This window comes from Salvelinus alpinus, chromosome 3, assembly GCF_045679555.1.
Source record: "Salvelinus alpinus chromosome 3, SLU_Salpinus.1, whole genome shotgun sequence".
NCBI lineage: Eukaryota > Metazoa > Chordata > Actinopteri > Salmoniformes > Salmonidae > Salvelinus > Salvelinus alpinus.
In genome coordinates, this window is record NC_092088.1 from 109,259,756 (window position 1) to 109,272,837 (window position 13,082).

The following is a 13,082-nucleotide window of genomic DNA, read 5'->3' on the forward strand; positions in this document are numbered from 1 at the left end:
GGTAATGAGTGGAGAACAGGAGGGCTTCTTAAAGAAAAACTAACAGGTCTGTGAGAGCCGGAATTCTTACTGGTTGGTAGGTGATCAAATACTTATGTCATGCAATAAAATGCAAATAAATTATTTAAAAATCATACAATGGGATTTTCTGGATTTTTGTTTTAGATTCCGTCTCTCACAGTTGAAGTGTACCTATGATAAATATTACAGACCTCTACATGCTTTGTAAGTAGGAAAACCTGCAAAATCGGCAGTGTATCAAATACTTGTTCTCCCCACTGTATATGTAGAGGATGTTAGAGGAAGTAACAGAACAGTTATATGTAGAGGGTGCTGGAGGAAGTAACAGAACAGTTATATGTAGAGGATGCTAGAGGAAGTAACAGAACAGTTATATGTAGAGGGTGCTGGAGGAAGTAACAGAACAGTTATATGTAGAGGGTGCTAGAGGAAGTAACAGAACAGTTATATGTAGAGGATGCTAGAGGAAGTAACATAACAGTTATATGTAGAGGGTGCTGGAGGAAGTAACAGAACAGTTATATGTAGAGGGTGCTAGAGGAAGTAACAGAACAGTTATATGTAGATGATGTTAGAGGAAGTAACAGAACAGTTATATATAGAGGGTGCTGGAGGAAGTAACAGAACAGTTATATGTAGAGGATGTTAGAGGAAGTAACAGAACAGTTATATATAGAGGGTGCTGGAGGAAGTAACAGAACAGTTATATGTAGAGGGTGCTGGAGGAAGTAACAGAACAGTTATATGTAGAGGGTGCTGGAGGAAGTAACAGAACAGTTATATGTAGAGGGTGCTAGAGGAAGTAACAGAACAGTTATATGTAGATGATGTTAGAGGAAGTAACATAACAGAATTATATGTAGAGGGTGCTAGAGGAAGTAACAGAACAGTTATATGTAGATGATGTTAGAGGAAGTAACAGAACAGTTATATATAGAGGGTGCTGGAGGAAGTAACAGAACAGTTATATGTAGAGGATGTTAGAGGAAGTAACAGAACAGTTATATATAGAGGGTGCTGGAGGAAGTAACAGAACAGTTATATGTAGAGGGTGCTGGAGGAAGTAACAGAACAGTTATATGTAGAGGGTGCTGGAGGAAGTAACAGAACAGTTATATGTAGAGGGTGCTAGAGGAAGTAACAGAACAGTTATATGTAGATGATGTTAGAGGAAGTAACAGAACAGAAGTATATGTAGAGGGTGCTAGAGGAAGTAACAGAACAGTTATATGTAGAGGATGTTAGAGGAAGTAACAGGACAGTTATATGTAGAGGATGTTAGAGGAAGTAACATAACAGTTATATGTAGAGGATGCTAGAGGAGGTAACAGAACAGTTATATGTAGAGGATGTTAGAGGAAGTAACAGAACAGTTATATGTAGAGGATGCTAGAGGAAGTAACAGAACAGTTATATGTAGAGGATGTTAGAGGAAGTAACAGAACAGTTATATGTAGAGGATGTTAGAGGAAGTAACAGAACAGTTATATGTAGAGGATGTTAGAGGAAGTAACAGAACAGTTATATGTAGAGGGTGCTGGAGGAAGTAACAGAACAGTTATATGTAGAGGATGCTAGAGGAAGTAACAGAACAGTTATATGTAGAGGGTGCTGGAGGAAGTAACAGAACAGTTATATGTAGAGGGTGCTGGAGGAAGTAACAGAACAGTTATATGTAGAGGGTGCTAGAGGAAGTAACAGAACAGTTATATGTAGATGATGTTAGAGGAAGTAACAGAACAGTTATATATAGAGGGTGCTAGAGAAAGTAACAGAACAGTTATATGTAGATGATGTTAGAGGAAGTAACAGAACAGTTATATGTAATGGGTGCTAGAGGAAGTAACAGAACTGTTATATGTAGAGGATGCTAGAGGAAGTAACATAACAGTTATATGTAGAGGATGTTAGAGGAAGTAACAGAACAGTTATATATAGAGGGTGCTGGAGGAAGTAACAGAACAGTTATATGTAGAGGGTGCTAGAGGAAGTAACAGAACAGTTATATGTAGATGATGTTAGAGGAAGTAACAGAACAGTTATATATAGAGGGTGCTGGAGGAAGTAACAGAACAGTTATATGTAGAGGATGTTAGAGGAAGTAACAGAACAGTTATATATAGAGGGTGCTGGAGGAAGTAACAGAACAGTTATATGTAGAGGGTGCTGGAGGAAGTAACAGAACAGTTATATGTAGAGGGTGCTGGAGGAAGTAACAGAACAGTTATATGTAGAGGGTGCTAGAGGAAGTAACAGAACAGTTATATGTAGATGATGTTAGAGGAAGTAACATAACAGAATTATATGTAGAGGGTGCTAGAGGAAGTAACAGAACAGTTATATGTAGAGGATGTTAGAGGAAGTAACAGGACAGTTATATGTAGAGGATGTTAGAGGAAGTAACATAACAGTTATATGTAGAGGATGCTAGAGGAGGTAACAGAACAGTTATATGTAGAGGATGTTAGAGGAAGTAACAGAACAGTTATATGTAGAGGATGCTAGAGGAAGTAACAGAACAGTTATATGTAGAGGATGTTAGAGGAAGTAACAGAACAGTTATATGTAGAGGATGTTAGAGGAAGTAACAGAACAGTTATATGTAGAGGATGTTAGAGGAAGTAACAGAACAGTTATATGTAGAGGATGTTAGAGGAAGTAACAGAACAGTTATATATAGAGGGTGCTGGAGGAAGTAACAGAACAGTTATATGTAGAGGATGTTAGAGGAAGTAACAGAACAGTTATATATAGAGGGTGCTGGAGGAAGTAACAGAACAGTTATATGTAGAGGGTGCTGGAGGAAGTAACAGAACAGTTATATGTAGAGGGTGCTGGAGGAAGTAACAGAACAGTTATATGTAGAGGGTGCTAGAGGAAGTAACAGAACAGTTATATGTAGATGATGTTAGAGGAAGTAACATAACAGAATTATATGTAGAGGGTGCTAGAGGAAGTAACAGAACAGTTATATGTAGAGGATGTTAGAGGAAGTAACAGGACAGTTATATGTAGAGGATGTTAGAGGAAGTAACATAACAGTTATATGTAGAGGATGCTAGAGGAGGTAACAGAACAGTTATATGTAGAGGATGTTAGAGGAAGTAACAGAACAGTTATATGTAGAGGATGCTAGAGGAAGTAACAGAACAGTTATATGTAGAGGATGTTAGAGGAAGTAACAGAACAGTTATATGTAGAGGATGTTAGAGGAAGTAACAGAACAGTTATATGTAGAGGATGTTAGAGGAAGTAACAGAACAGTTATATGTAGAGGATGTTAGAGGAAGTAACAGAACAGTTATATGTAGAGGGTGCTAGAGGAAGTAACAGAACAGTTATATGTAGAGGGTGTTAGAGGAAGTAACAGAACAGTTATATGTAGAGGATGTTAGAGGAAGTAACATAACATTTATATGTAGAGGATGTTAGAGGAAGTAACAGAACAGTTATATGTAGAGGGTGTTAGAGGAAGTAACAGAACAGTTATATGTAGAGGATGTTAGAGGAAGTAACATAACATTTATATGTAGAGGATGTTAGAGGAAGTAACAGAACAGTTATATGTAGAGGATGTTAGAGGAAGTAACATAACAGTATTATATGTAGAGGGTGTTAGAGGAAGTAACAGAACAGTTATATGTAGAGGATGCTAGAGGAAGTAACAGAACAGTTATATGTAGAGGATGTTAGAGGAAGTAACAGAACAGTTATATGTAGAGGATGTTAGAGGAAGTAACAGAACAGTTATATGTAGAGGATGCTAGAGGAAGTAACAGAACAGTTATATGTAGAGGGTGCTAGAGGAAGTAACAGAACAGTTATATGTAGAGGATGTTAGAGGAAGTAACATAACAGTTATATGTAGAGGGTGCTAGAGGAAGTAACATAACAGTTATATGTAGAGGATGTGAGAGGAAGTAACAGAACAGTTAATTGTAGAGGGTGCTAGAGGAAGTAACAAAACAGTTAGTTATATGTAGAGGATGCTAGAGGAAGTAACAGAACAGTTATGTGTAGAGGATGCTAGAGGAAGTAACAGAACAGTTATATGTAGAGGATGTTAGAGGAAGTAACAGAACAGTTATATGTAGAGGATGCTAGAGGAAGTAACATAACAGTTATATGTAGAGGGTGCTAGAGGAAGTAACAGAACAGTTATATGTAGAGGATGTTAGAGGAAGTAACAGAACAGTTATATGTAGAGGATGCTAGAGGAGGTAACAGAACAGTTATATGTAGAGGGTGCTAGAGGAAGTAACAGAACAGTTATATGTAGAGGGTGCTAGAGGAAGTAACAGAACAGTTATATGTAGAGGATGTTAGAGGAGGTAACAGCACAGTTATATGTAGAGGATGTTAGAGGAAGTAACAGAACAGTTATATGTAGAGGATGTTAGAGGAAGTAACAGAACAGTTATATGTAGAGGGTGCTAGAGGAAGTAACAGAACAGTTATATGTAGAGGATGCTAGAGGAAGTAACAGAACAGTTATATGTAGAGGGTGCTGGAGGAAGTAACAGAACAGTTATATGTAGAGGATGCTAGAGGAAGTAACAGAACAGTTATATGTAGAGGATGTTAGAGGAAGTAACAGAACCGTTATATGTAGAGGATGTTAGAGGAAGTAACATAACAGTTATATGTAGAGGATGCTAGAGGAAGTAACAGAACAGTTATATGTAGAGGATGTTAGAGGAAGTAACAGAACCGTTATATGTAGAGGATGTTAGAGGAAGTAACATAACAGTTATATGTAGAGGATGCTAGAGGAAGTAACAGAACAGTTATATGTAGAGGATGCTGGAGGAAGTAACAGAACCGTTATATGTAGAGGATGTTAGAGGAAGTAACATAACAGTTATATGTAGAGGATGTGAGAGGAAGTAACAGAACAGTTATATGTAGAGGATGCTAGAGGAAGTATCAGAACAGTTATATGTAGAGGGTGCTAGAGGAAGTAACAAAACAGTTAGTTATATGTAGAGGATGCTAGAGGAAGTAACAGAACAGTTATATGTAGAGGATGCTAGAGGAAGTAACAGAACAGTTATGTGTAGAGGATGCTAGAGGAAGTAACAGAACAGTTATATGTAGAGGATGTTAGAGGAAGTAACAGAACAGTTATATGTAGAGGGTGCTAGAGGAAGTAACAGAACAGTTATGTGTAGAGGATGCTAGAGGAAGTAACAGAACAGTTATATGTAGAGGATGCTAGAGGAAGTAACAGAAGAGTTATATGTAGAGGATGCTAGAGGAAGTAACAGAACAGCGGCTGTTTCTGACTGACATGACACATTATGTAACTGACATTCCTCTCTCTGTTATACCCTAATAACCCCTCAAATACTCCCCACCCATCTCTCACTCACACACTCACTCACTCACTCACTCACTCACTCACTCACTCACTCACTCACTCACTCACTCACTCACACTCACTCACTCACTCACTCACTCACTCACTCACTCACTCACTCACTCACTCACTCACTCACTCCTCCCTGTGTCTTTCCAGAAAGGGAACACAGCTCTCCACATAGCGTCTCTGGCTGGTCAGGTGGATGTAGTGAAGGAGCTGGTGACCAGCGGAGCTAACATCAACGCACAATCTCAGGTGAGTCTAGGACCGCCCCCTTTTAGACACATCCACAGTCTCAGGTGAGTCTAGGACCGCCCCCTTTTAGACACACCCACAGTCTCAGCGGAGTCTAGGACCTCCCCCTTTTAGACACACCCACAGTCTCAGGTGAGTCTAGGACCTCCCCCTTTTAGACACACCCACAGTCTCAGGTGAGTCTAGGACCTCCCCCTTTTAGACACACCCACAGTCTCAGGTGCATACTGTAAATAACAGATGTAGACTAACAGTAAAATGCTTATGGGCCTTTCCCAACAATGCAGAGCGGAAAATAATAGGAAAATAATAACATGAGGGATAAATATGCAATGAGTAACGATAACTTGGTTATATACACGGGGTATTAGTACAGAGTCTATCTGCAGGGGTACCAGGTAATAACATGGTTATATACACGGGGTATTAGTACAGAGTCTATCTGCAGGGGTACCAGGTAATAACATGGTTATATACACGGGGTATTAGTACAGAGTCTATCTGCAGGGGTACCAGGTAATAACTTGGCTATATACACAGGGTATTAGTACAGAGTCTATATGCAGGGGTACGAGGTAATCGATGTAGATATGTACATATGAGTAGGGGTAAAGTGACTCGGCAACAGGACAGATAATAAGCAGTACCAGCAGCGTATGCGATGAGTCAAAAGAGTTCATGCAAAGAGGGTCAATGCAGATAGTCCGGATAGCTATTTAGTTAGCGATTTAACTAACTATTTAGTGATCATAGTCTGCTGCTGGAAAAATGTATGTGTTATGGCTTTACACCCCCTGCTATATTGTGGATAAAGAGTTACCTGTCTAACAGAACACAGAGGGTGTTATTTTAATGGAGCCTCTCCAACATAATCCAACATAATCCCCAGGGAATTCCCCAGGGCAGCTGTCCAGGCCCCTTACTTTTTTCAATATTTACTAACGACATTCCACTGGTTTGATAAAAGCCAGAGTGTCTATGTTTGCGGATGACTCAGCACTACACATCAACTACTACAGCGACTGAAATGACTGCAATACTTAACAAAGAGCTGCAGTTTGAAATGGTTACAACCCCTATTACTAGCCTATTCAACCTCTCTTTCGTATCGTCTGAGATCCCCAAAGATTGGAAAGCTGCCGCGGTCATCCCCCTCTTCAAAGGAGGAGACATTCTAGACCCAAACTGTTATACCCAAACTGTTATAGATCTGTATCCATCCTACCCTGCCTTTCTAAAATCTTCGAAAGCCAAGTTAATAAACAGATCACCGACCATTTCGAATCCCACCGTAACTTCTCCACAATGCAATCTGGTATCCGAGCTGGTAATGGGTGCACCTCAGCCACGCTCAAGGTCCTAAATGATATGATAACCGCCATCGATAAAAGACAGAACTGTGCAGCCGGCTTCATCGACCTGGCCAAGGCTTTCGACTCTGTCAATCACCGCATTCTTATCGGCAGACTCAATAGCCTTGGCTTCTCAAATGACTGCCTCGCCTGGTTCACCAACTGCTTCTCAGACAGAGTTCAGTGTGTCAAATCGGAGGGCCTGTTGTCTGAACCTCTGGCAGTCTCTATGGGGGTGCCACAGGGTTCAATTCTCGGGCCGACTTTTATCTCTGTATATATCAATGATGTCGCTCTTGCTGCTGGTGATTCTCTGATCGACCTCTATGCAGACGACTTCCTATTTCGCAACAAAGCCTTCTTCACTCATGTCGCCAAACATACCCTCGTAAAACTGGCTATCCTACTGATCCTTGACTTCGGTGATGTCATTTACAAAATAGCCCCCAACACTGTACTCAGCAAACTGGATGTAGTCTATCGCAGTGCCATCCGTTTTGTCACCAAAGCCCCATATACTACCCACCACTGCGACCTGTATGCTCTCGTTGGCTGGCCCTCACTACATATCCGTCGCCAAACCCACTGGCTACAGGTTATCTACAAGTCTTTGCTAGGTAAAGCCCTGCCTGATCTCAGCTCACTGGTCACCATAGCAATGCCCACCTGTAGTACACGCTCCAGCAGGTATATTTCACTGGTCATCCCCAAAACCAACACTTCTTTTGGCTGCCTTTCCTTCCAGTTCTCTGCTGCCAATGACTGGAACGAATTGCAAAAATCTCTGAAACGGGAGTCTTATATCTCCCTCTCTAACTTTAAGCATCAGCTGTCAGAGCAGCTTACCGATCACTGAACCTGTACACAGCCAATCTGTAAATAGCCCATCCAACTACCTCATCCCCATATTGTTATTTTCCTCTTGCACCCCAGTATCTCTACTTGAACATCATCATCTGCACATACAGTGGGGAGAACAAGTATTTGATACACTGCCGATTTTGCAGGTTTTCCTACTTACAAAGCATGTAGAGGTCTGTAATTTTTATCATAGGTACACTTCAACTGTGAGAGACGGAATCTAAAACAAAAATCCAGAAAATCACATTGTATGATTTTTAAATAATTAATTTGCATTTTATTGCATGACATAAGTATTTGATCACCTACCAACCAGTAAGAATTCCGGCTCTCACAGACCTGTTAGTTTTTCTTTAAGAAGCCCTCCTGTTCTCCACTCATTACCTGTATTAACTGCACCTGTTTGAACTCGTTACCTGTATAAAAGACACCTGTCCACACACAATCAAACAGATTCCAACCTCTCCACAATGGCCAAGACCAGAGAGCTGTGTAAGGACATCAGGGATAAAATTGTAGACCTGCACAAGGCTGGGATGGGCTACAGGACAATAGGCAAGCAGCTTGGTGAGAAGGAAACAACTGTTTTAGAATTATTAGAAAATGGAAGAAGTTCAAGATGACGGTCAATCACCCTCGGTCTGGGGCTCCATGCAAGATTTCACCTCGTGGGGCATCAATGATCATGAGGAAGGTGAGGGATCAGCCCAGAACTACACGGCAGGACCTGGTCAATGACCTGAAGAGAGCTGGGACCACAGTCTCAAAGAAAACCATTAGTAACACACTACGCCGTCATGGATTAAAATCCTGCAGCGCACGCAAGGTCCCCCTGCTTAAGCCAGTGCATGTCCAGGCCTGTCTGAAGTTTGCCAATGACCATCTGGATGATCCAGAGGAGGAATGGGAGAAGGTCATGTGGTCTGATGAGACAAAAATAGAGCTTTTTGGTCTAACTCCACTCGCCGTGTTTGGAGGAAGAAGAAGTATGAGTACAACCCCAAGAACACCATCCCAACCGTGAAGCATGGAGGTGGAAACATCATTCTTTGGGGATGCTTTTCTGCAAAGGGGACAGGACGACTGCACCGTATTGAGGGGAGGATGGATGGGGCCATGTATCGCGAGATCTTGGCCAACAACCTCCTTCCCTCAGTAAGAGCATTGAAGATGGGTCGTGGCTGGGTCTTCCAGCATGACAACGACACGAAGCACACAGCCATGGCAACTAAGGAGTGGCTCCGTAAGAAGCATCTCAAGGTCCTGGAGTGGCCTAGCCAGTCTCCAGACCTGAACCCAATAGAAAATCTTTGGAGGGAGCTGAAAGTCCGTATTGCCCAGCGACAGCCCCAAAACCTGAAGGATCTGGAGAAGATCTGTAGGGAGGAGTGGGCCAAAATCCCTGCTGCAGTGTGTGCAAACCTAGTCAAGAACTACAGGAAACGTATGATCTCTGTAATTGCAAACAAAGGTTTCTGTACCAAATATTAAGTTCTGCTTTTCTGATGTATCAAATACTTATGTCATGCAATAAAATGCAAATTAATTACTTAAAAATCATACAATGTGATTTTCTGGATTTTTGTTTTAGATTCCGTCTCTCATAGTTGAAGTGTACCTATGATAATAATTACAGACCTCTACATGCTTTGTAAGTAGGAAAACCTGCAAAATCGGCAGTGTATCAAATACTTGTTCTCCCCACTGTATATCACTCCAGTATTAATGCTAAATTGTAATTATTTTCGCCTCTGTGGCCTATTTATTGCCTTACCTCCCTACTCTTCTATATTTGCACACACTGTACATAGATTTTTCTATTGTATTATTGACTGTACGTTTGTTTATGTGTAACTCTGTGTTGTTGTTGTTTTTGTCGCACTGCTTTGCTTTATCTTGGCCAGGTCACAGTTGTACAGTCGTGGCCAAAAGTTTTGAGAATGACACACATATACATTTTCACAAAGTCTGCTGCCTCGGTTTGTATGATGCCAATTTGCATATACTCCAGAATGTTATGAAGAGTGATCAGAGGAATTACAATTAATTGCAAAGTCCCTCTTTGCCATGAAAATGAACTGAATCCCCCCAAAAAACATTTCCACTGCATTTTAGCCCTGCCACAAAAGGACCAGCTGACGTCATGTCGATGATTCTCTCGTTAACACAGGTGTGAGTGTTGACGAGGACAAGGCTGGAGATCACTCTGTCATTCTGATTGAGCTCGAATAACAGACTGGAAGCTTCAAAAGGAGGGTGGTGCTTGGAATCATTGTTCTTCCTCTGTCAATCATGGTTACCTGCAAGGAAACATGTGCCGTCATCATTGCTTTGCACAAAAAGTGCTTCACAGGCAAGGATATTGCTGCCAGTAAGATTGCACCTAAATCAACCATTTATCGGATCATCAAGAACTTCAAGAAGAGCGGTTCAATTGTTGTGAAGAAGGCTTCAGGGCAGGAAGAGTAGCTGCTGCCTTGGCAGGAACTAATGGGGATCCATAATAAACCCCAGGAAGAGTAGCTGCTGCCTTGGCAGGAACTAATGGGGATCCATAATAAACCCCAGGAAGAGTAGCTGCTGCCTTGGCAGGAAGTAATGGGGATCCATAATAAACCTCAGGAAGAGTAGCTGCTGCCTTGGCAGGAACTAATGGGGATCCATAATAAACCCCAGGAAGAGTAGCTGCTGCATTGGCAGGAACTAATGGGGATCCATAATAAACCCCAGGAAGAGTAGCTGCTGCCTTGGCAGGAACTAATGGGGATCCATAATAAACCCCAGGAAGAGTAGCTGCTGCCTTGGCAGGAACTAATGGGGATCCATAATAAACCTCAGGAAGAGTAGCTGCTGGCTCGTTGTTTATTATCTATGCATAGCCAGTTTACAAATTACCTCGATTAACCTTTACCCCTGCACATTGACTTGCTACCGGTACCCCCTGTATATAGCCTTGCTACCGGTACCCCCTGTATATAGCCTTGCTACCGGTACCCCCTGTATATAGCCTTGCTACCGGTACCCCCTGTATATAGCCTTGCTACCGGTACCCCCTGTATATAGCCTTGCTACCGGTACCCCCTGTATATAGCCTTGCTACCGGTACCCCCTGTATATAGCCTTGCTACCGGTACCCCCTGTATATAGACTTGTTACCGGTACCCCCTGTATATAGCCTTGCTACCGGTACCCCCTGTATATAGCCTTGCTACCGGTACCCCCTGTATATAGCCTTGCTACCGGTACCCCCTGTATATAGCCTTGCTACCGGTACCCCCTGTATATAGCCTTGCTACCGGTACCCCCTGTATATAGCCTTGCTACCGGTACCCCCTGTATATAGCCTTGCTACCGGTACCACCTGTATATAGCCTTGCTACCGGTACCCCCTGTATATAGCCTTGCTACCGGTACCCCCTGTATATAGCCTTGCTACCGGTACCCCCTGTATATAGCCTTGCTACCGGTACCCCCTGTATATAGACTTGTTACCGGTACCCCCTGTATATAGCCTTGCTACCGGTACCCCCTGTATATAGCCTTGCTACCGGTACCCCCTGTATATAGCCTTGCTACCGGTACCCCCTGTATATAGCCTTGCTACCGGTACCCCCTGTATATAGACTTGTTACCGGTACCCCCTGTATATAGCCTTGCTACCGGTACCCCCTGTATATAGCCTTGCTACCGGTACCCCCTGTATATAGCCTTGCTACCGGTACCCCCTGTATATAGCCTTGCTACCGGTACCCCCTGTATATAGCCTTGCTACCGGTACCCCCTGTATATAGCCTTGCTACCGGTACCCCCTGTATATAGCCTTGCTACCGGTACCCCCTGTATATAGCCTTGCTACCGGTACCCCCTGTATATAGCCTTGCTACCGGTACCCCCTGTATATAGCCTTGCTACCGGTACCCCCTGTATATAGCCTTGCTACCGGTACCCCCTGTATATAGCCTTGCTACCGGTACCCCCTGTATATAGCCTTGCTACCGGTACCCCCTGTATATAGCCTTGCTACCGGTACCCCCTGTATATAGCCTTGCTACCGGTACCCCCTGTATATAGCCTTGCTACCGGTACCCCCTGTATATAGCCTTGCTACCGGTACCCCCTGTATATAGCCTTGCTACCGGTACCCCCTGTATATAGCCTTGCTACCGGTACCCCCTGTATATAGCCTTGCTACCGGTACCCCCTGTATATAGCCTTGCTACCGGTACCCCCTGTATATAGCCTTGCTACCGGTACCCCCTGTATATAGCCTTGCTACCGGTACCCCCTGTATATAGCCTTGCTACCGGTACCCCCTGTATATAGCCTTGCTACCGGTACCCCCTGTATATAGCCTTGCTACCGGTACCCCCTGTATATAGCCTTGCTACCGGTACCCCCTGTATATAGCCTTGCTACCGGTACCCCCTGTATATAGCCTTGCTACCGGTACCCCCTGTATATAGCCTTGCTACCGGTACCCCCTGTATATAGCCTTGCTACCGGTACCCCCTGTATATAGCCTTGCTACCGGTACCCCCTGTATATAGCCTTGCTACCGGTACCCCCTGTATATAGCCTTGCTACCGGTACCCCCTGTATATAGCCTCGTTATTGTTATGTACATTTCTTGTGTTAGCCTGTGATTGATTAGATGTTTTAAACTTCTGTTTTTTAGTAACCAACTGCATTGTCTGTATTACTATAATAATGTAGTGTAGTAATGGGTGTATTGTCTGTATTACTATAATAATGGCTGTATTGTCTGTATTACTATAATAATGTAGTGTAGTAATAGTTGTATTGTCTGTATTACTATAATAATGGCTGTATTGTCTGTATTACTATAATAATGTATTGTAATAATGGCAGTATTTTCTGTATTACTATAATAATGTAGTGTAGTAATGGCTGTATTGTCTGTATTACTATAATAATGTCTGTATTGTCTGTATTACTATAATAATGTCTGTATTGTCTGTATTACTATAATAATGTAGTGTAGTAATGGCTGTATTGTCTGTATTACTATAATAATGGCTGTATTGTCTGTATTACTATAATAATGTAGTGTAGTAATGGCTGTATTGTCTGTATTACTATAATAATGGCTGTATTGTCTGTATTACTATAATAATGGCTGTGTTGTCTGTATTTCTATAATAATGTAGTGTAGTAATGGCTGTATTGTCTGTATTACTATAATAATGGCTGTATTGTCTGTATTACTATAA

At 42.2% G+C, this 13,082-nt stretch overlaps 1 protein-coding gene across 45 annotated transcripts in view; it reads left to right on the plus strand.

Annotated features, from left to right (window-relative positions):
- Positions 1-13,082, plus strand: part of LOC139571681 (ankyrin-3-like) — a 408,808-nt gene that overhangs the window by 202,496 nt on the left and 193,230 nt on the right. For all 45 annotated transcript variants that reach the window (XM_071394781.1, XM_071394785.1, XM_071394780.1 and 42 more), the window contains one exon: positions 5,540-5,638. In XM_071394781.1, the coding sequence (XP_071250882.1) occupies positions 5,540-5,638 (99 nt within the window). The remainder of the gene's footprint in view (positions 1-5,539; positions 5,639-13,082) is intronic.